Source organism: Musca autumnalis, unplaced genomic scaffold (assembly GCF_047663935.1).
Source record: "Musca autumnalis isolate F117 unplaced genomic scaffold, ASM4766393v1 scaffold_1, whole genome shotgun sequence".
Taxonomy (NCBI): domain Eukaryota; kingdom Metazoa; phylum Arthropoda; class Insecta; order Diptera; family Muscidae; genus Musca; species Musca autumnalis.
Window position 1 is genome coordinate 147,656,817 of NW_027411644.1, and position 27,928 is coordinate 147,684,744.

Here is a 27,928-nt window from a genome sequence, read left to right on the forward strand (position 1 = left end):
GTTTTGTTCGCTCACGAATGTAAACAAAACGAAACAAAACAGCGGGTCGGTCAACGTGGGTTATGTTTCGTTTTGTATGTTTCCTATTCATAAAGTATTTTTACGTACGCTGGATGAAGACTGATACTTATTCGTGTGTTGTTTGCTTGCATATTTGTAAATGAATGTATTGAAATAAATAAATATGCACCTAGTTTTAAAAACAAACCTCTCGCATTGCACTTATAGAATCCTTTGTTTTTTTTCGCTAATTGTCGTTGCCTTTGGACCTGGAAGTTTTTAACACTTTCCACTTCAGCACCATATCTTTCGTCGCCGTCAGCATCTTCCAACCATTTGTTGACATAATATCTGTACGTTTTATAAACGAATGGTATTTGATTTCGTTGGTACAACAATGATTCCAAAATAGCATTTACAACCTCGGCAACTGTCCCGGCTGTTAACACATCAACTTCTACATTCAAATCTAATTCTACTCTGGATGTCATGATTTAATTATTTGTGTAAAAATTCTATATTACAAAACAAATTGTTATTTAATTCTTTAAAATACGAAAGTGCGCCACCACTAGAATTGTTTTAGTTCAATGAACTATTCATCAAAAAGACCGTGTGAACTAGGTCTGACCCATGGCCAGTGATGCCAGATTTGCCGATTTATCGGCATTTTGCCGATTTTTAGTCCAAAAAAATAGAAATGCCGATTTGCCGATTTTTACCCCTAAAATGCCGATTTTTAGTTAAGGCAACTTGTTCACATAAAATTTCCGTTTTGTATGAAAATTGTGGTTGCTAGAACTAATTTGGTACAATAACAAAGACACTATATCGTCAAGAGTAGTTTGATTAATAATAATAACATTTTTTACATATTATAAAAACAGTTAAAATTTTCTTGATTACCAAAACATGTACTTCAGTATGTACGCCCGGTTTAATTTAGAAAATAAATTTAAGTGCCTAGCTTCAATAAATCAAAGTTTTATAATAAATGGCACCGAAGATTAATTTTTCGACATTATAAAGGAATACGAATGCTTTATAAACGTAAACGAAAAGCAAGAATCACGCGAACTTTCACGTTCAAATTTCAGGAATTTTATTTAAAGATAAAAACGTAGAATTGCTAAAATTTTGGAAAACAGTGTGTGAATTAATATGTGCAAATTCTGAACCATTATTTCCTATTTTGTCCAAATTTATTAAACATATTTTAGTCTTGCCACATTCTTCAGCAAAATAATGGGAAAGTTTCGTATGAAAGTTTTAGCGTGTAACATAAGAGTTTACGTGCAAGAATCTTCAATTTTTACAACTTTTTACTAGATAAGCGTTCCTTTACTTCCGACACAATACAATTCATATGGGAGCAGTTTACAACTTTTACCACTTTTGCCGGTTTTACCATTTTCAAAAGTAAAGGAACAGGCCATAAATAAAAACAAGTGCCGAAATCGATTAATTAGTCGATGGTCAGACTAGCACGATTTCAACAGGGCGACGTCAAGTTTATAGGCGAGGGGTATGAAGTAGTGAAACCCATGTACATGGTTTTCTGTGTTTGTTATGTTGCCTCCATGGCACAATCATACAGGTACCCGCATCAGCCCAGCTGATGTACTGTGAGCTGTCAAAAAAGTTGTTGTAATTGAAAACACAAAATTAAATAACAAAAATTTAAAAGAAAAACTGTGAATTTTTGACGGATTTTTGTTATAATGTGTTTATTAATAACTGTCTAACAAAATATTTTTGAAAAAAATGTGTGAATCGCTTTATTTTTGGAAAATATTTTTGACATTTCACAGTACTGAACTCGTTTTTGTTGTAGTTGTTTGCTGATGCATCTACCTGTTAATGGTGCCATGGTTGCCTCTTCTTGTTTTTCGTTGCAAGATTATTTCTTTTATTTTCTTTCATTTTTATTTTCTCAAGCAAACGTTAACAACAAAACAAACATAAAAACATTTAATAAAAACATTTTATTAATGAAATAGTGAAAATTTAACTATTAATATTAATTTGATTATTAATGTTAATTATTTTATGTTGTTTTATGTTGGTTTTTTATGTTGTTTTATTTATGTCTTTTTTTGTTTTTATTGGTATGAGAAACACAACAAACGCGAATGGTAAAATAAAGAGGACACGCAAAAATCTTAAATTTCACGTTAACGAGTGTGGACACTAACGAAACTTGAAAAGAAACTTTACCGAAATTGGTTTCAAGAAACCTTGCTAGTCTGACCATCGACTTAGGGACTCGATGAATGGAACTCTCTTTACTAAAAACTACTTAAAATTAAATAAGTCTAAATGTTATAATGTTGTCATTAAAAATTATTTGTTACAAATATTTATTACAAAATTTTTATTACAGAAATTGAATTGTAAACCATCATTTCAAAATTCCAATACAACTAGTAAGAAAGTGTCAGTCGGCTTTGCTGACAGAGGTGTACCCTAAGCCTATGTGAATTGAAACTTTCTTCGGACAGATCGAATGTTTTTAAGGTCTTTTCAGAATTTTGTGGCCATTTTTAGACATTTGAACTAGCCGAAAAATGTGGATTAAAATTTAAATTCAAAAGTGTTGTGGAGGTGGTACTTAAAGGAATGGACCGACATGAGAGTTATATCTTTTCGATAGATATCGCGCCCACTAGTCATTTCAGTGGGTCATCGTATAACTTTTGGAATCGGTTGATCAGTTCGGGAATTATCGTGCTCTGGTGCCATAGGGATTTTTACACCTCTCGGGCTATATTCTCATGAAGTATGGACATGCCCCTGAAAAAGCTTTTACCGTCATAATGGAGGCAGCGTATACAAATTGTTGCAAGAAAAACCAAAGCGAGCAGGCCCTAAACTGAACTTATCCGAAATTTTGTGTGGAAGGTTCCCGAAGGAGTGGACCAATTGAGTGCGTATTGGAACCTCATCTAAGTCTGGTAGACATTTCACGATGTGAAAAGTATGGACCAAAAAGGTTACTCCCTTCAAGGGTTATCGTACGCACAAATTTTCCGAACATTTTCGAACTTTTGTGGGAGAGGTACCTGAAGGAGTTGACCGATAATGCCCATTTTCGAACTTAAACTAAGTTTGGACAAAATATTACGAAAGCCAAACTGTGGAAAAAATCGGCTCATCCGTTCGAGAGTTATCGTGCACACCAGTCAGCCAGACAGACAGACGGGCGACTCCAAATTGTCTGAAACACATTTCGTCCAAACATACTTGGGGTCTAAAACCATTATTTCGATGAGGCACATAAATGTTAGCATAAATGCTGAGGGTATAAAAACAATCACCTTATTAATTATCCTCTTAAGGCAATATCATGGTACAATAATACAGGTAGCATTATCACGCCAGCTGATGGTAACATAATGTGTCAATTGCTTTGAATTGATGTCAAATTTTGACATCTTATGTTACCAACAATTGCCGATGCGGCTACCTGTGTATTTGTACCATGGGCAATATTTGTATACGTTTTGTTTAGCTTGACTGAACTGAAAACATATTGATCTCATATATACGAGTACACGTACTTATAAACATTTGCTCTGTTCCAGAACCTGCAAGAAGCTACTATTTTTTACTACGATAACATTTTTTCCTTTATGTTATCGAAAAAATATTAAAAATTAGTAGATTCTTGCAGTACTGGAACAGACCAATATACTACATATGCATATGGTAAAACCATTTATTTTCATACATATTTTGAATTATTGCCTTGGTTTATGAATTGTTAATTGTTTTGTTGTACTTAAAATGTTATTTTCTAAAATTATGCTTATTAAATAAAGCGATAATTTGACCTGAAATAAATGTTTTTTATTTTTGCCTTATTAAGGCGAAGGCCATTTATAGTGATATTTAATTAATTCTCTTTCGAGTTGAGCTGTAAGGCCTTTAGAGATACATTGAAAAATTAGGAGTCTACCGAAGTCCCACGCATCCAACCATTACACTACGTTTCACGGTTGGTAAAGCCGATCTTCAGGTGTATTAGGATGTTGTTGTTGTGGCAGACGAAGGCAAAGTTGGAAACTATTATATATATCGCACTTCATTAGATAAATGTATATGCGAAATTATGTCAGTTAATTGAAACTCCAAACTTTTCCTATAGTCTTGCTTGGTAATCCCATTTTTCAATGTTCACAAATACTACGGTAAGTTTTATTCCTATATCATTAGTAATTGCTCTTCTATATCAGAAGATTTTTTATTTTTTGATTTGATCATCAATTATTGTCTACTAAAGTTTTGACAAGTTGATGGTGGCTTAGAACGCTAAGACGTCTGCAACCTTGACACTCAGTTGTCGGAGACCCAGGTTCGAATCCCAGCCTGGCTCATGCTGAAATTATTTTTTATTTTTGCCTTATTAATTTGCCGATTTTGAAATTTTTTTTTCCGATTTTGCCGATTTTGGCACCCGAAAAGTGTCGATTTTCGACCAAACTTATCTGGCATCCCTGCGGGTAGCCTGTGGTAGAAGAGAAAGGCATATGTGTTCTCTCTCCACTCTCACTCTCTTAAAAATTGCTGCCAGTATTACCACTTTTTGGGTTAAGGAACGCTTTGCAGGTTAAAAATGGTAAAACTGATAATTTTGATAGATAAAAGTTGTGTTCAGAACCTGCAAGATATTACTACTTGCAGTAGTTTTCCCGTTTAGTGCTAAAAATGCGATCACGAACTCCGAAATCTAGCAAGACTTGCACTTCTCTTTAAACAAAAATAGCGCCGAATAACCCTCTTCTTCTGTATTCTGCCATACATTTTTGCCTAGTAGAAAGTAGCAGAATGTTCATTGGCATCCAAATACGATAGCTGATACGTTGATTTTGACATTTCTGCTGGAGTTTTTGCAATTTCCGTCATTTTTTAAGAAATTTGTATGGGGAAGCAATTTTTTGTCAATTCGCTCTTTTTTAACATTACCATTAAAATGGTACAGGAACCCAGTGAAAAATAGCATTGTAACAAAGTAATTAATATTTTTTTCAGCATGTTTACAAATTTTGATACAAAAATTTTTTGTTGCAGCAATTGACCATCTACCTTGTTTATTGTGATACGTGAAAAGTGTTGCAACTTTTGGTACTTTTTTGGGCAAAAAAGGGTTGTATATTATGGTACTGTGATTTCGATGTTGATTTCACTGAAATCACGAAATGGGATGATTTAATTTTTGTATGCGAAATCATGATAAATTCTGCTTGATTCTGCGCGAAATCACGAAACGCCTTCGAAATCACGAAACGACGCCGAATGTAAACCAAGCATTAACCGGATTAACCCAGTGGGTTTGGGTTTCAAATGTCAATTCCATAGCGTAAACGTCAAATAAATCCTCTCGAAGTGGGTTAAAGTCCAATTTACATATCGTCACCTGAAATGCCCAAAGACGTAACCCTCAACGTAACCCTTTGAGGGTTACGTCTTTGGGCATTTCAGGTGACGATATGCACATTAAATGATTTCGTTTTACGAAATCCTAGAAACAAATGAAGTGTATTTATAGCACGGTTACACTACAGCTTTTTGCCGGGTTAACCCACTTCATGAGGATTTATTTGCTTAATCTGCTCAAATCTGACCAGATTTGCCATACAAAAATTAAATCCTCTCATGGCTGGGTTTATTTTAAATCCGGCACAAATCCACCAAAAATACAGTGTGGTATTCGGTATTTGTGCAAAAAAAAATCCAACTCTACTCAAAAAGTACCAAAAGTTGCAACTGTTTTTGCAGCAGAGTTTGTCGTGTTTTACACGTTTACGATTGTTCGCATGAGATTTTATGGAGTTAATAAATCTAAAGTTATTTAGAAATAATAAAATTATTTTTTTTTCATTAGACACTTTTTTAACAAAAAGTACGATTGATACCATGATACAAAACTGTATCCCTGTGTGTGAAATATACCAATGTGAGCAAAGAGGGGACGATATCTCATACGAGAAATTGTAAAAGTGTAACACACGACTTTATTAGTTATTTTGTATGTATACGTAAACAAACATCAGCTGACAGTTTATATCCTCGAAAAGCTAAGTGTAACCAGCAAAGATTAACCCAACAGATCTATTAAACCCAGTGGATTAACTTTCAATAGTGTAATACCCCGGTTACACTATTGAAGGTTAACCCACTGGGTTTAATAGATCCAGTGGGTTAATCTTTGCTGGTTACACTTAGCTTTTCGAGGATATAAACTGTCAGCTGATGTTTGTTTACGTATACATACAAAATAACTGATAAAGTCGTGTGTTACACTTTTACAATTTCTCGTATGAGATATCATCCCCTCTTTGCTCATATTGGTATATTTTACACACAGGGATACATTTTTGTATCATGGTATCAAGCGTACTTTTTGTTAAAAAAGTGTCTAATGTAAAAAAAATAAATAATTTTATGATTTTCAAATAACTTTAGATTTATTAACTCCATAAAATCTCATGCGACCAATCGTAAACGTGTAAAACACGACAAACTCTGTTGCAAAAACAGTTGCAACTTTTGGTACTTTTTGAGTAGAGTTGGATTTTTTTGCACAAATACCGAATACAACACTGTATTTTTGGGGGATTTGTGCCGGATTTAAAATAAACCCAGTCGTGAGAGGATTTAATTTTTGTATGGCAAATCTGGTCAGATTTGAGCAGATTAAGCAAATAAATCCTCATAAAGTGGGTTAACCCGGCAAAAAACTGTAGTGTAACCGCACTATAACCGGGGTATTACATCTGTTTTTTGCGTCATTTGCTTACACACACAATCGCACATACACACGGATACAATAACACATACACACGCACACAATAATTTTAATTCCGAAAAATAAGAATATCACAACACTAATGTTTACCAAAAAACGTGACTTATGCTAAGTTTACATTTACGAAATCCACTCGATTTCAACTGTCAATTCCATAGCTCAAACGTCAAATGAAATCTCATCTGGATTTCATTTGACGTTTAACCTATGGATTTGACAGTTGAAATCGAGTGGATTTCGTAAAGGTAAACCAAGCATTAATTCAAAATTAAAAAATATAACTTTTGCAAGTTTTTTAACCATTTATTTACACTTTTGTCATCGTTTGAGTGTTTTTGTTTTTCTACAACACACACAAAAAAACAAAGACATCATAAAACAGTTGTATTTTTTGGTAGTTTATGACGAAAAAGCAGGGTTGCGTATAATAGTATGGTGTTTTCATGCGTTGTTTAGAATAAATTGTTGTATGGTAAATGACGCAAAATGTTGCCTGTTTTAGCAAATAATGCTAAGTTTACATTTACGAAATCCACTCGATTTCATCTGTCAATTCCATAGCTCAAACGTCAAATAAAATCTCATCTGAAATCCATTGGATTTCATTTGACGTTTAACCTATGGATTTGACAGATGAAATCGAGTGGATTTCGTAAATGTAAACATAGCATAAATGACGAAACAGCCCTAAAACTTGTTTTTCGTGCTAATGCAAAAAGCACATAACCCGGCTAAAAACTCTAGTGTAACCGTACTATAATATTGTTGTCTTGCTCTTATCATTTGCTCTGTTCCAGAACATGCATGAAGCTACTATTTTTTACTATGATAGCATTTTTTCCTTTATGTTATCGGAAAAAAGTATTAAAAATTAGTAGATTCTTGCTGTTCTGGAACATACCTAATGTAATCTGTATATTTCATTTTCGTAGTACATCAAAAAGTGAGTAGAGTAATTTCATTGAAATTTTGACATGAAATTATGCGTCTATAGATCGAGTTCCATAGAAGATACAAATCATGAAATTGCTGTTGTGGGGAATTCAACCTAATAACACCTAATTTCATGAAATTTTTTAATGAAATTCACTCTAGTGTGGACAGGGACTTATAGAAAATCGATCTTTCGATTTTCTATGAAGTCAAAAGTCGACTTATGCCTTGTTCAGACTGACGGTAATTCGTTCTCTATTCGTTGTTCGACCCCAAATTACGATATAATTACTTCATTTCCCATACAAAATTTTGAGAACGAACAACGATTTGTTTACTTTGTTCAATTTAAATTACTCTCAGAACGACGATAAAATATGTCCCATCTCTAACAAATGAGAGAATTTATCGAAATAAATAAATTATGACAGGAAAAATATAAAATTTAAAATTTATTAAAAACCCAAAAATTTTTAGTAAAACTGCAAAATCTGAATGAAAAGTAAACGGTTTAAGGACTAATAAACATTCAAATCATAGCAAATTTTCTATTTTCGTTTATTGCAGTTGCATTTCTTGTCCATCGTTTCAAATTCGCGTACAAATTTAAAAACAAAAATCAAATGCCTGCCAGAAAGTCTGTATACCAAAATGTTATTTTGGCAGGCGTCTCTCTCGTTAATTTTGAAAATAGAAAAATATTTTTATTTGCTGAAAACACCAAAATTGTGAGAAAAAATAGAAAAGATGAATGAAAATAATGTAATTAAATATTAAATAGATATCTGAAAGCAGGACAAATAGTTTTTCAGTTCATATCAATTAATTTTACTCGTCTTTTGGATGAAACTTTCTTTAAAATCAGAAAATAAAAAGTATGAAAATATGAATTATGTTGCTATGAATTGTGTACCATGTCGTATGAACGGGTTAATTCGTGTACGTAATTATGAGAACGAACTACGTGATTCAAATTCTAGTATGAACATGGCATTAGATTTTTAGATTCTTCAAACAGAGGTGGAAGCGAGTCGATTTTCGGTCGGCGGCGCGCCGGCGCTTACATCGGCTCAAATCGGCTAAAAATCGCCGCCGTCAACGCGCCTGGAGCTGGCTCGCGCCGATATTTTTGAATCGATTTAACGGAAAAAACGCTGATTATCATTCTAGTTATCAAAATGCATTATTGTGAATAAAATCACATACAAAACGTAAACGAGAAATTCACAGTAATGCGCTATTATACCCTCAGCGTTTAAGGCCTGCGTACATAAGCTGATCTGCCTGATTGCCTTGATTTCCTTCTTCATTTTTGACATAATAAAAATAAAAGAATAGCGAAGGCCGAGGAAATTTCGAACTGGGTTGCCCTTTTCTTTTTTATTCTTTTATCAGAAGTAAGCAAGGTAAGCAGGCAAGGCAGCTTATGTACGCAGGCCTTTATGCTAACGAGGGTATATATACACTTTCATACTAGCAAAATGTGCCTCATCGAAATAATGGTTTTAGACTCCAAGTATGTTTGGACGAAATGTGTTTCAGACAATTTGGAGTCGATTGAGCAATGTCCGTCCGTCTGTCTGGCTGGCTGGAGCACACGATAACTTTCGAACGGATCTTTCAGGTACCTCCCCCACAAAACTTACAAAATATTCGGAAAAATGTGCGCACGATAACTCGTGATGGGAGTCACCGATTAGGACCATACTTTACACATCCTAATATATTTACCAAACATAGATCACAAAATTGTGGATAAATTCACTTTAAGACCTGCTTTCGAATCATTTTGTTTTTTGTTGAAGCAACTTGCATTCGCTCCCTCAATTCTTGAGAAAACAGCCCGAAAGTAAAAAATCCCTAGGCACCATATGTAGTGACTGCAGAGCTCGAACCGAATACTGTTTCGTCCACACTTTGGATATTGTAATATTTCTTCGAATATTAGATGAAATTCGAAGGTGGTGGTGATAGGTACCTCCCCCACAAAAGTTCGAAAATATTCGCTAAAATCTCTCATAGACGTCGCAACGCAATTGGTCCAAACTTTGGATCTCTAATTATTGTCGAAAATTAGTTTATGTTCAAATTTGGGCCCTATCTGTCCAATCCCTGTGGTACCACCCACACAAATGTTCAACATTTTTGTGTGGTTCGAGGATCCTTTGGACATTTTTATCAAAGGTTTTCCTAGTGGCCCTGTTTACAGCGATATTATGTTTTTCGTAGGCTAGTGTGATAAAAAAGCCCTATCTATCGATATCCTCTCAATTTTTTTGAAAACTCCCTAACTACATAAGTTTTTTTGGGGAAAAAATATTTCAATCCACACAGGCTGACTTTTGACTATTAGACTGATTATGGGCAACTGATGTAACGCCTTCTTACTCCGCCATGATTTACACGTACCGGCACAACCCAAATGACTGCTGAGCAATAAAACTTATCCGATTTAGCCGAAACTTTATATATCGTAAAATTTTTTGCAAACATACCACAAGTTCCAAGAGTTCGCAAGGTACCTCATTCACAAAAGTTCAACATTTTTGCTTAAGTACATTTTAGAGATATGTCTAGGATCGTTTTTAAATATTTACAACGGGCCTGTGCGGCTCATATTACGACAGTATAATTTTTATCGCGTTTAAGTCCATACTGATTGAGATAATTGCCCTGTATAAATCCAACTGCCACCATTTGTTCGTTTAAAATTTTAAAAGCAATATAATGTTTAGATTCTTGGAAAGTACAACAACATCATTTCCACTCCAGTTTCTCTCTAAACTCCACTTTTCTGTACCGCAAATTTTGTACTACAAAATATGCCAAAATTAGCCGCCGTCGGTAAATTAGCCGGCGCGCCGCCGACGACTGGCTACCGTATGAACAGAGCGAGCGAGTCGAAAAACGGGGTCGGCTTCGTTGTCTGTCTTCAAATCAAAAATATCGAGGAATCGATTACTCGAAAATCGACTTGCGTATCCCTACACACAATGCACTGTTCAATGTTAACGCGTATTTCAAAAGAACAAAGCCTTTCAACGCACGTACGGAAACAAAGATAATAATTGCAATTACCAGCCACCGAACAAAGTAAATCGAATATAGTTTTTATATACAGAAATATGGCTCAATCGGAGGACCAAGCTGGATTTTCAATTGATCGTTCTACAAATACTGAGGATTTCCCCGATGCTTTTGGGTCCTTGGGTATGGATATTCTTGAAATATCGGTGAGAGTAATGATTCCATTTGTTGGTATTTTGTTTGTTCAAACTTAGGTTCAAACTCAACAAACTATTATGGAGGCGGCTACAACAATTCGGGCAATCAACATCAAATGCAGCAACAACAGCAGGGTGCAATTGCTCAATTGGCTAATAAAAGTTTCGGAACATCGTCTACAACAAATTATACTGCTAGGATGCCTACCGATCGTCATGCTGTTGAATACAATATGCGTCATAAAAATCGAGGACTTGCATTGATTTTCAATCACGAACACTTTACTGTCCAGACACTCAAATCGAGATCGGGCACAAATGTTGATTGCGACAATTTGGCTCGATGTCTAAAACAACTTGACTTTGATGTAAGGATATACAAAGATTGCACATTAAAGGAACTTATGCGCAATGTTGAGTGGGCAGCGAGTCAAGATCACACCAATAATGATTGTATATTGGTGACTATTCTTTCGCATGGAGAATTAGGCTACATTTACGCCAAAGATACCCAGTATAAATTGGACACTATATGGAGTTATTTTACAGCACAACACTGCCCGACATTGGCGGGAAAGCCAAAAATATTCTTTATACAAGCTTGCCAAGGCGATCGTCTGGATCCTGGAGTAACAATGAAACGTGTAGTGACTCAAACTGACGGTGAGTCATCAATGAGTTATAAGATACCAGTACATGCAGATTTCCTTATTGCATATTCAACTATACCGGGTTTTTATTCATGGCGGAACACAACCCGAGGTTCATGGTTTATGCAGTCATTATGTGCCGAGTTGACAGCCAATGGAAAACGTTACGATATACTTACATTGCTAACGTTTGTTTGTCAACGCGTTGCTGTCGATTTTGAGTCCTGTACTCCAGACACACCAGATATGCACCAACAGAAGCAAATTCCATGCATAACGACAATGCTAACTCGAATACTTCGCTTTTCGGAAAAGAATCCAGTTGATCCCGCTGCAAGAGTTTAGAATAAAGTACAGTTCCGTAAATGGGGCCCTTAAATGTGATAGTATTATTTGAACTATTCTTTAAACATTCTTGCTCCCAAAGGTACTGTACTCTATGTAATTTAATGAAGGATTTTTTATAAACACTCAGAACAAAATACATACACATTATAATAAATGGTATACAAATGCAAGTATTGAATATCTATCTACCTTGTTATTCTCAATGTAGGTATTTTTATAAAAATACTACATAACAAAGGTATTTTAACAGAAAAATTCTAGTTGGGTATTGTGAAATTACGAAATGTTATTGATCTTAATTTTTACCAGTATATTTCTATTCTAAATTGTTTATTAGCGATATAGTTATTTCAATTATCTGATTTGTACATAATTGGACTAATTTCAATTCTTTCATGGGCAATAACGTTTTATGATCTCTTGCTGCTGATATTAGGTCTGTTCGTTTACTCAATAATTTATACAAATTTGTACAAGTCCAGTAACTTCTTGTAGTCGACTAAGGTATTTTGCATGGTATTGTAGAGTAAACAATTTGTACAAATTGTAAGTAAACGAACACACATATTATTTACAAACATTTGTGTATTGTATTTTATTACATATGTTTTTAAACTAATAATGCCATTATTAATAAGATTATTCAAAAACTTAGATTTTAAAATATTCAGAAAATTTCAAAGCAATATGTATGTATTATTTCTATTTGATGAGTGTTATTAACGTGATTTGAAATACAACGATACTCAAATCTGATTAATGCAAAATCTATTAAGTTTATTGTCAAAAGTAGTCTAACTGGTTGACTTTATGTAGACCTACGATGTAACCTTAAACATTTTTCATAAACATGTCATACACCTATTTTATAAATTATTTTCTAAAAAAGCAAACAATGAACAGTAAAATTGATGGTACCATTAATTGCTTACAACATTTTGCGGTGGCTGACTTGAAAACGTCGGTATTCAAAGTAGATATTCCGGAACAGAGCAATAGTTAGACTGACATTATGTTTGTCTTAACATATTTTGGGATCATAAAAGTCTTTACGAAAAGGCAATGAAACCGATATAACATACCACAAATTTGAAAAATTCTGCTCAACTAAACGCGTAGTGTGGCATTTATGAATCCGAAGAGTTGTCTATAAAAAGACACTGCATTTATGAAAGTCAGCCTTATAATTTATAGTTTTTATTAAAGCATTTGCGAAGAAAATATATATAAAATACTTTAAGCTTTCAGATACAGTGCGATATTCCACTACTTCGCAATTGGATTCTCCCATTTCATTGATGTCTTGTAATAACATTTTTCCCAAAACATAATTTAGAACCCTTTGTTGGCTTTCTCCACAAATTCTCGATTATTATTGCATTTGTATATCAAATATATGGTAAATTTATGTAGAATGCAGAAGGGTAGACTTAAACTCAATCAGCCCAATCATGAATATCAATAAATTGAAACGGCAGAAAGACAAAACACACGGTGAGTTGACATTCATGATCCTGAATTATTCTAACCCTCTAGAAATCAAACATTTTCAAATACATACATAAATTGCACTTTCAAAAATACAGACATTTTTAAATTTCATGAGGTTTCTGTTGTGGATTTTATTTTTATAACAAAATTATATACAAGATAAATATAAAACCACCTATTGTGATTATATTAAAGTCACTGCCACGTAAAATAAATTGCAGAATTTTGGAATAGTTTTGAGAAACTAAAATAAAAAGTCTAATTATATACATATGTTAATTTGGATATTTTAATTATGAAATAGATTTTTTACACTATTAAGAAATAAAACAGCCATATTACAATAAAACTTGCATTTTTATTCTTGACGATTTCGATATTGAAAAATAATGAGTATAAATGGATCTTGACCAGTGGATTTACGAACATTACCACCTTCTTTTTCTTCAAAATGCCAACAACTTTCCCTATTAGTAACATGATACCATTCCACTCATTTACTCCTCCGAGGAAAAAGCTTTGAAAGTATTTTCCTTGCTGGTTTGTAAGAAATTTATTTGTTCAAAGATATGTATGAAATAACGTTGTACATAGCTATTCTTGACTACTGCCATATTTGAAAATGTTCAGTTTCCTTAAATGTGATGCTGACATTGTAACAACCTCCAAGTTTGTTAGTTAAACAAATATAGAAATTTGATGTACCTCTGACGTAGTTTTAAATTTAGAATGCACATCGTAACCAAATATAGAAAACTAAATAATGAAAAACAATCCCACATTTTTTAGACTAATTTTCGTGAGTTAAATTTTTCAAGTTTATCCTTGAAACAATGCTTAAATGCGATTTGAATTAGCAACAAAAACAATCATGTAAGTATTTAATTGTTTTGTTAAAAACGATTCCCAAACTCAAAGGGGGCAATTTTTGTATTCAAACTCAACTAAATGGAAATTATTGTAACAAAATATAAAAAAAAACTTAAATAAGCTTTAACATTATTATCAGCTTCTCTAAATATAGGTACTATTAGAACAGCGGAACGTCTCGAGACTTTTTTGTTATATCCTATTGAACAATGGACTAATTAACAAGTAAGATATGCGTTAAGTTCGGCCGGGCCGAACTTGTTATACCCTCCACCACATGTTGTATTGAAGTAAAATGGAATAATTAGTTTCCTTTCGTGTATGAAGAAGACCTAATACTAAATTTCAGCAATTTCGGTAAAACAATGTGAGGTACCATTCTATGGGGGCTATTTCAAAACGTCGATCTATACCGACAAATTTCTGACGGAAAGTTTTTAGGCTCAAAGAAGACAAAATACAAATTTCCTATGTTTCGGTAAGAGAATGTGGCTAAAACTAAAGAAATACCGAAAATCAAGAAGTAAGCTTCTATGGGGATATAGGAAGACGTGGACCTATACTGATAATACTCTTGTGGAATATTTTATAACTTTTGGAAGACGAAATAACGAATTTCAGCCATTTCGGTTGGATATTGACGTCACAATCTTCATTATTACTATAATCCGGAGGCACCGTTCTATGGGGGCTATATTGAAACGTGGACCTATATGGACGAATTTTAGTCTGAAATGGGGCAATGTGAAAGCGTGGACCTGTACAGACATATTTCTGGCGAACAGTTTTATATCACATTGAAGACTAAATACCAAATTTCAGCCATTCTGGTGGAATATTGAAGACACAACCTTCAAAATATGAAAAATCGGGAGGTACTTTTGCATGGGGGCTATATGAAGGCGTGGACCTATACCGACAAATTTAAAAGGGAAGTTTGGACCGATACCGACAAAGTTCTGGGGGAAAGTTTTATACCACCAACGTAGACTAAGTACCAAATTTCAGCCATTTCGGTGTGATAATGAAGCTAAAACCTTCAAAATACCGAAAATCGGGAGGTACCGTTCTATGGGGGCTATATGAAGGTGTGGACCGATACCGACAAAATTCTAAGGGAAAGTTTTATAGCCCTAAAGAAGACTACGTACCAAATTTCAGCCATTTTGGTAGGATAATGAAGCTAAAACCTTAAAAATACCGAAAATCGGGAGGTACCGTTATATGGGGACCATATGAAGGTGTGGACCGATACCGATAAAATTCTGGGGGAAAGTTTTGTACCCCTAAAGAATACTACGTACCAAATTTCAGCCATTTTGGTAGGATAATGAAGCTAAAACCTTCAAAATACCGAAAATCGGGAGGTACCGTTATATGGGGGCTATATCAAAACGTGGACCGATATATCCCATTTTCAATACCAACCATCCTGCAAGTAATAAAAACTTCTGTACCAAATTTTGGCACTCTATCTTTAAAATTGCGAGCTGTATCTTGATTTCAACAGACAGACGGACGGACGGACAGACGGACATGGTCAAATCGACATAGAATTTTATGCTGATCAATAATATATATACTTTATAGGGTCTCAGACAAATATTTCGATGTGTTACAAACGGGATGACAAATTTAATTATACCCTCCATATGGTGGAGGGTATAAAAATATACACTTAAAAACCTGTTAGACTATACACTTATAACACGTTTAAGTGCATTATATCGATTTATGAAAATGACAACTTAAATCGACTGGATTTGCTAAATCCACCATAGTCTATACGTATTATTAAAGGTTACAAAACATATCCGATTTTTCTATTGATCTATAACCCAATTACAATTACTTACAAACTTATTTTAATACGTCAGGCTTCGTATTATTGAATATGGTACACCAAAATTAATCAGGAGTTCTGATGTACCAGTTAAAACGTGCCACTGGGGCCTCAAAGTTTCCATGGGCCCTTTATAGAGCTAATTTTAAAATCTGACCCGATTTTCAATTTTTTTGTAGGATTACTTGTTTAGCCACTACAAAGAACTGGTAAACTGTTTTTATCGATTGTACAATAATTGTTGTTTGTAGAGCGATTTCTTTAAAATTTTATGGGGCCAAAATCTAATTTGTATGTGACCAAAGGCGAATTTTCACAAAATCACTCTACAGACCACATTTATTGTCCAATCGATGAAAACAGTTTACCAGTTCTTTGTAGTGTCTAAACAAGTAGTCCTCAAATTGATCGTGTTGTGATAGATGAAAGACATTCATCGAGCTTGTTGGATGTATGATCGTTCCGAGGAGCAAACATAGATTCGGACCACTACCTTCAATCCCACGGCAGCGGGTTCTTTCGTACCGGATTGACCCGAAACCATAGTGTTTCGGCCAGCGGCTGCCAACCCAGCATCAAACCTGTGCTTCTCGTAGGTTTCTATGCTGCTACAACAACAACAACTACCTTGTTGCAGCAATGGTACGTAGCAGTCTAAACGTTACAAATAAAGCACGAACAGATACAACACGGAAGTTAGACATCGGTAAACTGCAAACACAACAGATAGTCATAGCATATTCCACTCAACTAGCCCAATTGCTTAATGAAAGCACTCCTCGGCCCGATAACATATCAGCACAATAGCAAAATATTGCCCAGTCCAGTCCAGTGACCTGCAACCGGTGCCAATTTTATGAATTGCGGTAGACACAAGAAAAAGCGATACTAGTACGCACCACCACTCTCTTTTTTGCGTTAGAATGTAATCAATATTCTGTTGAAAGTCAAACACAAACATTGCTGACTCATATTTAACGCATTGTAATACTCTTGCTCGAATTGTTCGTGTTGACTTCGTTTCGAGTATACTTTATGCCAGGTATCGGCACCAATACAAATGCATTGTTTGCGGCCTCACGCATACGACTCTCTCTCGCTCTCTCCACAAACAGCGTGTGCGTTAATGCATTGCTAAAATTAAAAATCATTGAAACAACCGACAACAGAACCTTCTTCTTTGACTTCTGAACGAAGACTGAGAGGTGGTTGTTCTGTTGTTATTCTCATCAAGGGCACGTGTGCCCCTTTTTGCCGGACATTGGTTTGAGATAAGAAATGCAAATTATTTATTTAAGATCTTTATTTCATCACATTGGCCTTTTGGTCAATGCATAATAATAACACAACGTTGTTATTGATTTCTGAATTACTTTATTATTAGTACGAGCTAACCGCTCCCATTAAAGGTATAAATGTAATTGAACTAAAACTAAAAGTATAGCTAGCCACCACCAAATTGTATAATAAGCATATTGTGGCAATTTGGGCATTGACACAAAGTCAGCACCTTATTGCCCTACTTAATATTCTTATTGTCGCAATCAGGGCGTTAACAGCTATGTCAGCACCTTATTGCAACTATTCAAATTTATTAATAATATTAATTTATATTTTTAACTACATATTTAATAGCATATTTGTTTCCTGATAACTGCTCTCCCTTTAAGAAGTGGGTGTCCCAGCCACGACATAGCTTTCAACAACTCGTTGAATTTTCTTAGAAGCACGTCTTGTCTTAAGATATTGGCAAAGGATGATAGCGCCACTAAAAGATAGACTTGCTGTCATTGCAACGGCAAACAACAGTTTTGGGGAGCCATCTGATGCAACGTCATCCCTAAGTTCCTTTATGATTTTCAGGTTTTGCTCATTCATTCGGTGCAACATCGGCAGGCTTAAAACATCATTATGGCCAATGATGTCCAGTAACGGTGAAGAGGCTATTCCTGGTGCTTTCATTAGGTTTCCATTGTGGTTTATGTAATTGGTATCATTTATTGTAGCTGTGTTCTCAAAGGTGATGAGATAAGTACCGCTTATGGTCATTTCAGGGCTGTTATCTGTTCTAACCCTTGCGGATTGGTCGTTGATTACTATTACACCCTCGTCCACGATGGTTATAGGTCTTAAGTGACTTGGTTGTGTGTGGCATTGGGCAGAATTGCACGCGCACAGGTATCGCGTTTCATTACTCTGCAGAATGTTGCTTTGTTGGCCTTTGCACAATTGTTGACAGCTATGCAACTGTATTTTCTTCCAACTGCAATATGGTGTCGTTATGGTTTACAGGAAATATTATGACCGCTTGGCAGCTGGACTCTACTCTAGGATATTCGGATTTCGTGAAAGCGAGTGGATCCAGGAGTGTGGGTGAAAACATGTCTTATGGTGACACTATCGGTACTTAGTAGTGCGCATGATGGAATAATAAGGTGGCGTAAAATAGCTTGGTGGTTGGTTTCAATCTGTCAAACTGTCTGTCTGAAAACTTAAACAAACATTTTGATATTTTGAAGAATTTTCGGCCAAAGTTGGGTTGTTGTTGTGCTCTTTATGTAACCTGGTAAATATATCTTGACCATTATTTAGTCGCGCGTTTAGATCGTCGTCGCTCGATCATCGTGGTTGCTGTTTGTTTGGTGATTTATTATTCAATCCGATCGCAGGTGAGCTACATATATTATAAATAATACATGCACTACATAACTTATTCTAAATGGTTATTATAAATTCACATTAATTAATAATTTTACATTAACTAATAATTTTAATTAAATTGCAAAATTATAAACCTTTCAATAAATAGACTTCAATTTATTATTCCCTAAATTTGGGGAGTTTTTAACGTTATATTTAGCTAGTGTGACAATAATCTTAAAATTCAGAATTTGAGCGAAACTGTGCAATTTTGGTCACTATTATTACTTATATCCAAGATTTGCCTATGAGTTGGTTTCATTTGCCTTTCCGTCCCATTTCGCTATTGATTTTTTAACCGGCATATAAAAAAGAAATTGATCTCTTGAATTATCTTTGTGGACCTAACGGCAATGCTATTGTAATATTGATTTATTAAACGGAAACAAAAATACAGCTTGGACAATGCAATAAAAGGAAAGAAAGCAAATAAATCTATCGCAAATTGACCTTTCGGGCCACTCCCCTTTTAAAAAATCGTCGAAAAATTGTTCGAATTATTATTAAGATACTAGTCATGGAGTATTTATATAAGTAAAAACTCAGATTGCTGACCTGTGCTGTAATATAAGTGTCCATTTCAAAACGAAATTTTGTGCTTTTATTTCTATTTTCGATGAGGTTAAAATACCATTAAAATCATTTCCCACGGAGGATGAATTCACTCATATCCATGATAGAGTTTTCAGAGAATGCGGCAATCAGTTCTAAGGGTTTTAGCTATGGCTAAAGTAATGTCCAAGATTGTCTAAACATTATTATGCCCTTTTTTCTCACATGCAAAATTTAAGAGCTTTTGTGTATTCATTACAATAACAAACATGTCGATCTACTGAACATCTTTAGTGACCGATTTTTCTCTAAAATTCATGTACATCCGATTTAGGAAATACCTAGTCTGTCAAGTTAAGGTAGCGGTGAGCGAAATTGCGATATGTAAATCATATTTTAAACATAAATGTAATCCAAATTATTAAATTTAATTAATAAAAAGTTGACACCAACTTTAAAGTTGCCTAATGCTCATGAAATAAGGTAAAGTTTGCAATAGACTCAACTCAGAACAAACAATACCTAAGTGGATACAATGCGAAAACCTTGTTAATATGTGCGGTATTTTGTTGAATTTGAAAAAATAAAGCCCTAATATGCATATGTACGTGTGAATTTTGATTTGCAAAACAAGGGTTTGAAAAGCGTCAATTAATTCTTAGCGATTTCGAGTATTTTGAAAGAGTTATATTTTTTGCGAGTTATTAGTGAAATGACATAGAAACGTTAAAAATGAAAATTATATTTAATCAAATGTTACATTTTTTAATTAAAATATTTTATTGACACTTCCTTTGTTTTGTTTACAAATGCCTATAGTTTAAATTCTACCTTCTACCTTCGCAGCTCTGAGAGGTTTCTTGTAGAAGATATCTGATGGTAATATGTGTTTTGTTTTAATGATACTAGAAATTGCTCTATTAATAGACCAACATTTGCCTTGGATCGTTTGTTTGCATTTGATTTACTATTATTCTGCCAATCTTAATGATGGACTAAGCAATTGGACAAATTGCGGATATTTATTGTAGTAAAGAAATTAGGGTAAATTTTGAATTTTGGTGGAGGTTCGTTTGTTAATTCAACTTGAATTTAATCCAGAGAAGGATTTAAGAAATTTCTAATTAATGGTAAAGTGAGATCTTTGCTAATAAATTCATTTAATAAAATTCAATTATGTTAAAAACAAATTTTTAACAGATCAAGAGTGTCCTTTAATCAAACTTCTAAGATCGTTAAACATTTTTTCTTCCATAAAACAATGTCCGAAGAAAGGAAAATTAAAAAGAACAAAAATTTAGAGAAAAAATCTGAGTGCACCAATGATTTTTTTACTTTGGCTAAGAAAGAACAATCCCTTTCTTAAAGTGCGGAAAATAATGTAATCATTTGAATAAAAAATTGGAAAATAAATAAGTTATTCTCAACTAAGAGGTAGTATTGAGTTTCTAAAGATTAATATGCCAATGTTAGGTAGAAGCTAGAGTTAGGACAGATAGTAATATAATTGCTAGGACGAATCATGGAATCATGGCTTAAATAGAACGGTTTGCTAAAGCTGTCATCAGTTTGCAATTTTTTCTTCGGTTGTCTTATAAAACTTCAACCTGTCTGCTGAATAATATGCTAAAAATGGGATTGTATGATATTTTAAATCGTTTTTAGAAAATTTGTATGAACAAATGTATCATTTGGTGTTGAAATAAACACTTAATCATATCTATAAACCAATTTTGTGGAAAAACCTTGGAACTTATTAATTTTTCGCATTTTTCTAAAATACTCATAAAAAATCTTATAAAGGAGCTCACTTGATGCTTTGCTTGTATTTACTACTTTCGAAATTTTAAGAAACGAGGACTCTAATAGATTACTAAGGGCAAAATATGAGATTAATGAATATTACTAATAATGCGAAATATTAAATGGATAAATTAATATTTTTAAGAAAACAAACTTAAAAATCAACTAAATTGGATTAAATACAAATAAGATTAAATAAGATAAAAGATTGCAAAAAAAATTTAATAAAATGGGCAATAAGTATGAAATATGGATAGTAGGCTTTTTTGCCTTTGTCAAACACCCTATTTTGCCTGTGTGTATTACATCTGCTTAACGGGTTTTTATTGTTTATTAGCAAACGATGTAGTACTTTATATCGACTCTTCTTTTCTAAGAGCAAACCATGTGTTACAATTTTGTGTGAATTCTTTCTTACAAAATTTTTATTAATATATTTAACCCTCTTGTCATTTTTATCAGACTGTGTTACTTCTTTTGGCTGAAGTATTTCATCATTTTTTTATTTTAAATTCACTTTTAAATTGACTTAATCTGATTTTGATATAGTCATGAAGATACATTTTATTATAATTTCTAAAATCTTTCTTGTAATCCATAATGGAAACTTCATTTATTTCATTTAAATTTTCAATTAACTTGTCGCTACTGTTATTTTCTTTTTGTTTGTCCTCCAAAAATAGGGGATATCTAAGTCCTTTATTTTTAAATTGAGATTTAACTTTAATAGGTATAATTTTATTATCAGACTTTAAGCAGACCAAAGACTTTTCGATTATTGCCTCGTTTGAGGTCAAAAATTCTTTCGGTTTATTTATATCCAATTGTTTATAAGTGCTCGACACTTTTTGTAACGTGTGATTAATTATCGGAGCTAAAGTGTTTAAGGTTATAGCCTCGTTAGAGGTCGAATATACCTTAGATTTCTTCAGGTCCGATTTCTTAAAGTTATTCCGTATTTTATTACGGCTTTTTGATTGTTCAATTATCTGAACTGAATTTGAATTATTTGTATTTATTGGAACTAAACTGTTTAACGTTACTGCCTCGTTAGGGGTCAGTAATTCCTTGGGTTTATTTAGTTCAAATTTTTTAATTGTTTCCTTTAATTTATTAGGGAATTCTATTTGTTCATCGGGTGTCCCGTAACCAATTTTAACTGAAGAGTTGACCATTTTCGCTTGTTAGAATTCGAACATTTTTCCGAAAAAACATTCATGTTTTTACATGAAGAACTATCGTCAATTTTCGGTCTATCCTCTTCCGTACCTAAGGAGTATCTATTGGCATAAATGTGGTCAAATCTTGATGTTATATCGTCAAATTGAAGTTGGAATTGTTTCTCTAATCGCTCCGTTCGTTCGCGGACGGCATTTTTCACCGCCGCTTCTATCACCTTCTGTAGCTCGATTATATCCATGTCTATTATGGACGAGCACTTCAGGATGAAACTTTCACGAAAGAAAAAATTAGCCGAAAAAAACTATTTTTAGTTACATGTTACGATATCACTTACACTGAATTATTAAATTCTTGTCACATTTTCTAAAACACATTTCCACATTATTTTTTTAATTCTTTTTTTTCTCAAAAAGTGCATAAAATTTTGAAGTCTATGTTTTATCAAAAAGTCTACTTACATGTCTTTATTTTTGATTAATTTAATATTTACAAATATAAACTAAATCTCCAGTTGCTTGTTGATCCAAATGTAGATGATGGTGTTGTTATAGTTGGGCGTGGATGATCTTACTTTGTTGGGCGCCAATTATTTATTTAAGATCTTTATTTCATCACATTGGCCTTTTGGTCAATGCATAATAATAACACAACGTTGTTATTGATTTCTGAATTACTTTATTATTAGTACGAGCTAACCGCTCCCATTAAAGGTATAAATGTAATTGAACTAAAACTAAAAGTATAGCTAGCCACCACCAAATTGTATAATAAGCATATTGTGGAAATTTGGGCATTGACACAAAGTCAGCACCTTATTGCCCTACTTAATATTCTTATTGTCGCAATCAGGGCGTTAACAGCTATGTCAGCACCTTATTGCAACTATTCAAATTTATTAATAATACTAGCAGACCCCTGTCCGCGTTGCTGGCCCGTCGTTATGTGTTTTAACACGTTCGCGGACGCAAGCAAATTCAGAGAGGTGAAAAAAATGACACCTAATTATTTTCGAAATTAGTTTTTTTGTTTTTATTTATTAATTATTGGTTATTATTATTATTTTCTATTTATTATAGAATGTATCTTGTTGAAATAAATCGTATTATGTATATTAATCACCAAAACTTAAGATTGTATACAAGTAAATGAACAAAAATTGGGTGACAATGTGAATGCTATAGCATTCACGTCATTTTGCATCGGAATGCTATAGCATTCACGTCCGCGAACGTGTTAATGACAACTTTTTATCGACTTTATGCTTGAAAATTCAAAAATAGGTATTTTCTACCTCACTTCTTCGGTCTATTGTCAAACCGAGAAGGATTTTTTGTCTGTAACCTTTCTTTTCTCTTACGGACTTTGTCGGATTTTTTCGCCAATTTATGCTTTTTAGGATTTATTATCGTCCATGTCCATGTCTTTATCCTAAATCGACCTACCTAAAGCGCAACCACCGTTGTCTCGAAAACTAATTTGCAACACGATGCACTCATAAGTTTAGCAAATATAGCGATTATAAAATAACAGGCCCCGAAATTCGTCTACAAATATATAGCATTTTGGACCACGGAACATTCCTGAACATTTTCTGAATATTAGGTTCAGTAGTTTTGGAAAAATAATGTTTTGAAAAGAGTGGGCGTGGTCATCAGTTTTCAAGATATAACATATTAAAAAAAAGTAGGCCTGATCCGGTATTTTGGCTCCAAATATGTACCTAGGGTGCACACAACTTCATTGCCTACCAAAATGTATGCTGAAACCGATATAATCATACATTTATTTCGCTTATATATAGCGTTTAACAGAAAGGCATGGAGAAGGTGCCCCACCTCTTCCGAAATTCATAATATATACATAACAACGGCAAACATTGAGCTTTTGTCGCAAATTTTATGGAAATCCCTTCAGTAGTATTGGAGTTATGACATATTAATAAAAACAGAAGAAGAAGAAGTACCTAGATTGTAGATTAATCCGTAAATTTTTAATCCGATACATGCATAATTTTTGCAAATATAACGTTTTTTAAAAATATCGCATAGGGAGGTACCCCGCTCCCTCTGGAATTCAATAAAATATGTAACCTGTTTTCGGGGGGCGTGGTAAACTTTTCTTTCCAAAAAACCTAAGTTGGGTTATGACAGCATTTGATTTTTATTCATAAAGGTAAGGCGTTTTTTTCAAATATGCCCCCTTCAAAATTCAAGAAATTATGCCCGTACATTACCTGACATTTTCAGGAAAATCGGTTCAGTAGTTTTATAGATGTAACATATTTTAAAAAGTGGGTGTGGTCAAGTCATTGGATCCTAAAAAGGGGGTAAGGTCTTCCGAAATAGATACATTCGTAATTATTGTAAATATAACATTTTTAAAAAAGTAGGGTATAGGGGAAGTACCCCGCCCTTCCGAAATTCAACTGAATTTGTAGCCTATTTTAAGCGAGGGCCATCCTTGTACATTCCCTGGCAATTTCAGGAAAATCGGTTCTGTAGTTTTTGTAGAAAAGATAAAAATTAAAAAAAAGTGGGCGTATATTTTCTTTGCATAAAAAAATATCGAAATCGGTCCAGCCGTTCTCAACTGATGCCATGACCAACGAACGACATTTGATTTTTATTTTTAAAGATTTAAAAGTTTAGACAAATCGCGATTTCCTTGAAAATCCCTTCAGTAGTTTTGTAGATATAACCTAATTAGAAAGTGAGCGTGGTCGAATCATAAGTCCCAAAATAAGTACGTAAGGTTGGAGACACAATCGCCATTGACTCGCAAATAAGTTCCGAAACCGATACATTCGTATTTGTTGCAAATATTGCATTTTTACAAAAATAGGGCATAGGGGAAGTACCCGCCCGATCCGAAAGTCAAAAAATATGTAGCCTATTTTTATCGGGGACCAACCCTGTACATTCGCTGAAAGTTTCAGGAAAATCGATTCAGTAGTTTCGTAGATATAACATATTTAAAAAAGTGGGCGTTGTCCAGCCTTAATGCCCCAAATAAGCACGTAAGGTCGGAGACACAATCGCCATTGACTCGGAAATTAATTTTCAAAGCGATACATTTGTAATTGTTGCAAATATTGCATTTTTACAAAAATAGGGCATAGGAGAGGTACCCCGCCCGATCCGAAATTCAACCAAATGTGTAGCCTATTTCATCAGGGGGGCATCACTCTACGTTCCCTGAAAATTTCAGGAAAATCTGTTGAGTAGTGGGCGTGGCCAATTTTTCTTTGCATAAAAACCTAAACTGGACTATGACTAACATTTCCACAAAAAATTATCCAAATCGCTCCAGCCGTTTTCAACTGATTCAATTACCAACAAACGACAATTGAGTTTTATATATAAAGATTAATTTATATTTTTAACTACATATTTAATAGCATATTTGTTTCCTGATAACTTGCATTCTTGTGGTAGTCATTGGCGTATGCTGATTTTTGGTAAAATGAATGATTTGTTTACGAAATGATGCGATACACTACATAGTTGATTCAACGCAGGCCTCTGGTCCAGTCCCAGTACTTGGATACCACAGACCTCCACCAAGGAACCCATGGTATGAACAGGAGTGTCGTGCTGCTACCAAAAGAAAAATGCGGCATATAGGGCTTTACAATCCGTAGCAACGCGTAGCGCACGAGAGAGATACAGGGAGAAAAGGAGAGAGGAGAAACGTCTTTTCCGCAGGAAAAAGAGATAGATGGAAAAGCGGCCCTCGGCCCGATAACATATCAGCACAATAGCAAAATATTGCCCAGTCCAGTCCCAGTACTTCGATACCAGAGACCTCCACCAAGGAACCCATGGTATGACCAGGAGTGTCGTGCTGCTACCAAAAGAAAAATGCGGCATATACGGCTTTACAATCCGTAGCAACGCGTAGCGCACGAGAGAGATACAGGGAGAAAAGGAGAGAGGAGAAACGTCTTTTCCGCAGGAAAAAGAGAGAGATGGAAAAACGGGAGTGTGAAAAATCGAGGTGTACAGAAGCCAGAATGAAGTCCGAAGTTTCTACCAAAGAGTGAAACATCAAACTGATGGCTTTGGTACAGGCACATCTCAGTGTGCTCAGGATATGGAAAGAACATTTCTCCAAACTGTTGGTATCCGATAGTAGCGAAGACGGCGAAGATACCACAGATCCAATCCCTGAAGATGGTATTGAATGTATACCGCCCAGCCAAGATGAGGTAAAGACAGTAATAAGTCGGCTGAAGAATAATAAGGCAGCAGGAGCCGAAGGCTTACCAGCCGAGCTGTTCAAAACCGGAGGCGACACGCTGATAAGGTGTATTTTTTTTCGAACGTACCCACGCATCTCTTTCCCAACCCTGCCGACCGAGGGGCGACCTCACCATTCGTAGGGATCGCGTACACACCATGATGGCGTATACGAATGAAATTCGAAAACCAGCTACAGAATCTACTTCATCAGCCAGTTATTTAATTATTAACCATACAAACTACTAATTATTTAAGAATAAAATTACATTCGATTTTATAACTTCCAAACTCATGCAAAAGTCCACATTACAGTACATGAAATTAAAATCAGTACACATCTTGCTAAGTGGTTCACCCATATCTACTACATCTAAAAGGAACATTTATTCTAATGGACGATATTAAGAAATCAGACCATTCAATATTTTTAAAACAAAGATTCAACATAATACGTCTACTTTTTAATGTAGGCAATCGAATTAACTTTAGCCCGCTGGAGTATGAAGGCAATTCAAAATTACTACTCCAATGTAAACTCCTCAATGCAAAAAGTAGAAACTGCTTTTGCAATGATTCGATTTTATCGGAATAGATTGCATATTGCGGATCCCATACGACAGAACCATATTATAATATACATAGGTCTAACAAGGGATGTGAATAATTGCTTTGTTATATATGGATCAGAAAACTCTTTGGTCCATCTTTTTATAAATCCTAAGACTCCATAGGCTTTATTTACCACAGAAATTACATGATTATTAAAGTTTAATTTTGGATCCATCAAAAGGCCAAGATCAACAAATGATTCTGCAGATGATAAAACAAAATCATTAGTATTGAATTGCCTTAATAAAGAAGATGATCTGGAAAAACACATATGTTTACATTTATTCAAATTTAAATTTATACACCACTGAAAAGGTTATTTAAATCAGCTTGCTTCACAGAATAATGCTTGGTTTACGTTTACGAAATCCACTCGATTTCAACTGTCAATTCCATTGATTAAACGTCAAACGATATCCAATGGATTTCAGATGAGATTTCATTTGACGTATACGCAAAAGAATTGACAGTTGAAATCGATTGGATTTCGTAATGTAAACCAAGCATTATGAGTAATGAATAACTTAACATTATCAGCGTACATTAGCGATTTGGAGTACATTACTGAGCTTAGCAAATCGTTTATGAACAAAAGAAGGAGAACCGGACCAAGGTGACTTCCCTGTGGAACACCCGATGGAAGAATAATCGACTTTTATAAACATCCATCAAAC

The 27,928-nt window shown here is 34.2% G+C and overlaps 1 protein-coding gene across 1 annotated transcript; it reads left to right on the forward strand.

The window, feature by feature from the left end:
- The first annotated feature begins 9,101 nt into the window (after window positions 1–9,101).
- Window positions 9,102–13,803, forward strand: Drice (Death related ICE-like caspase). Its single transcript, XM_073957959.1, has 2 exons — window positions 9,102–10,951; window positions 11,023–13,803. Exons 1-2 carry the CDS (start codon window positions 10,867–10,869, stop codon window positions 11,958–11,960), a joined length of 1,023 nt encoding a protein of 340 aa, XP_073814060.1. The 5' UTR covers window positions 9,102–10,866; the 3' UTR covers window positions 11,961–13,803.
- The last annotated feature ends 14,125 nt before the right edge of the window (window positions 13,804–27,928 follow it).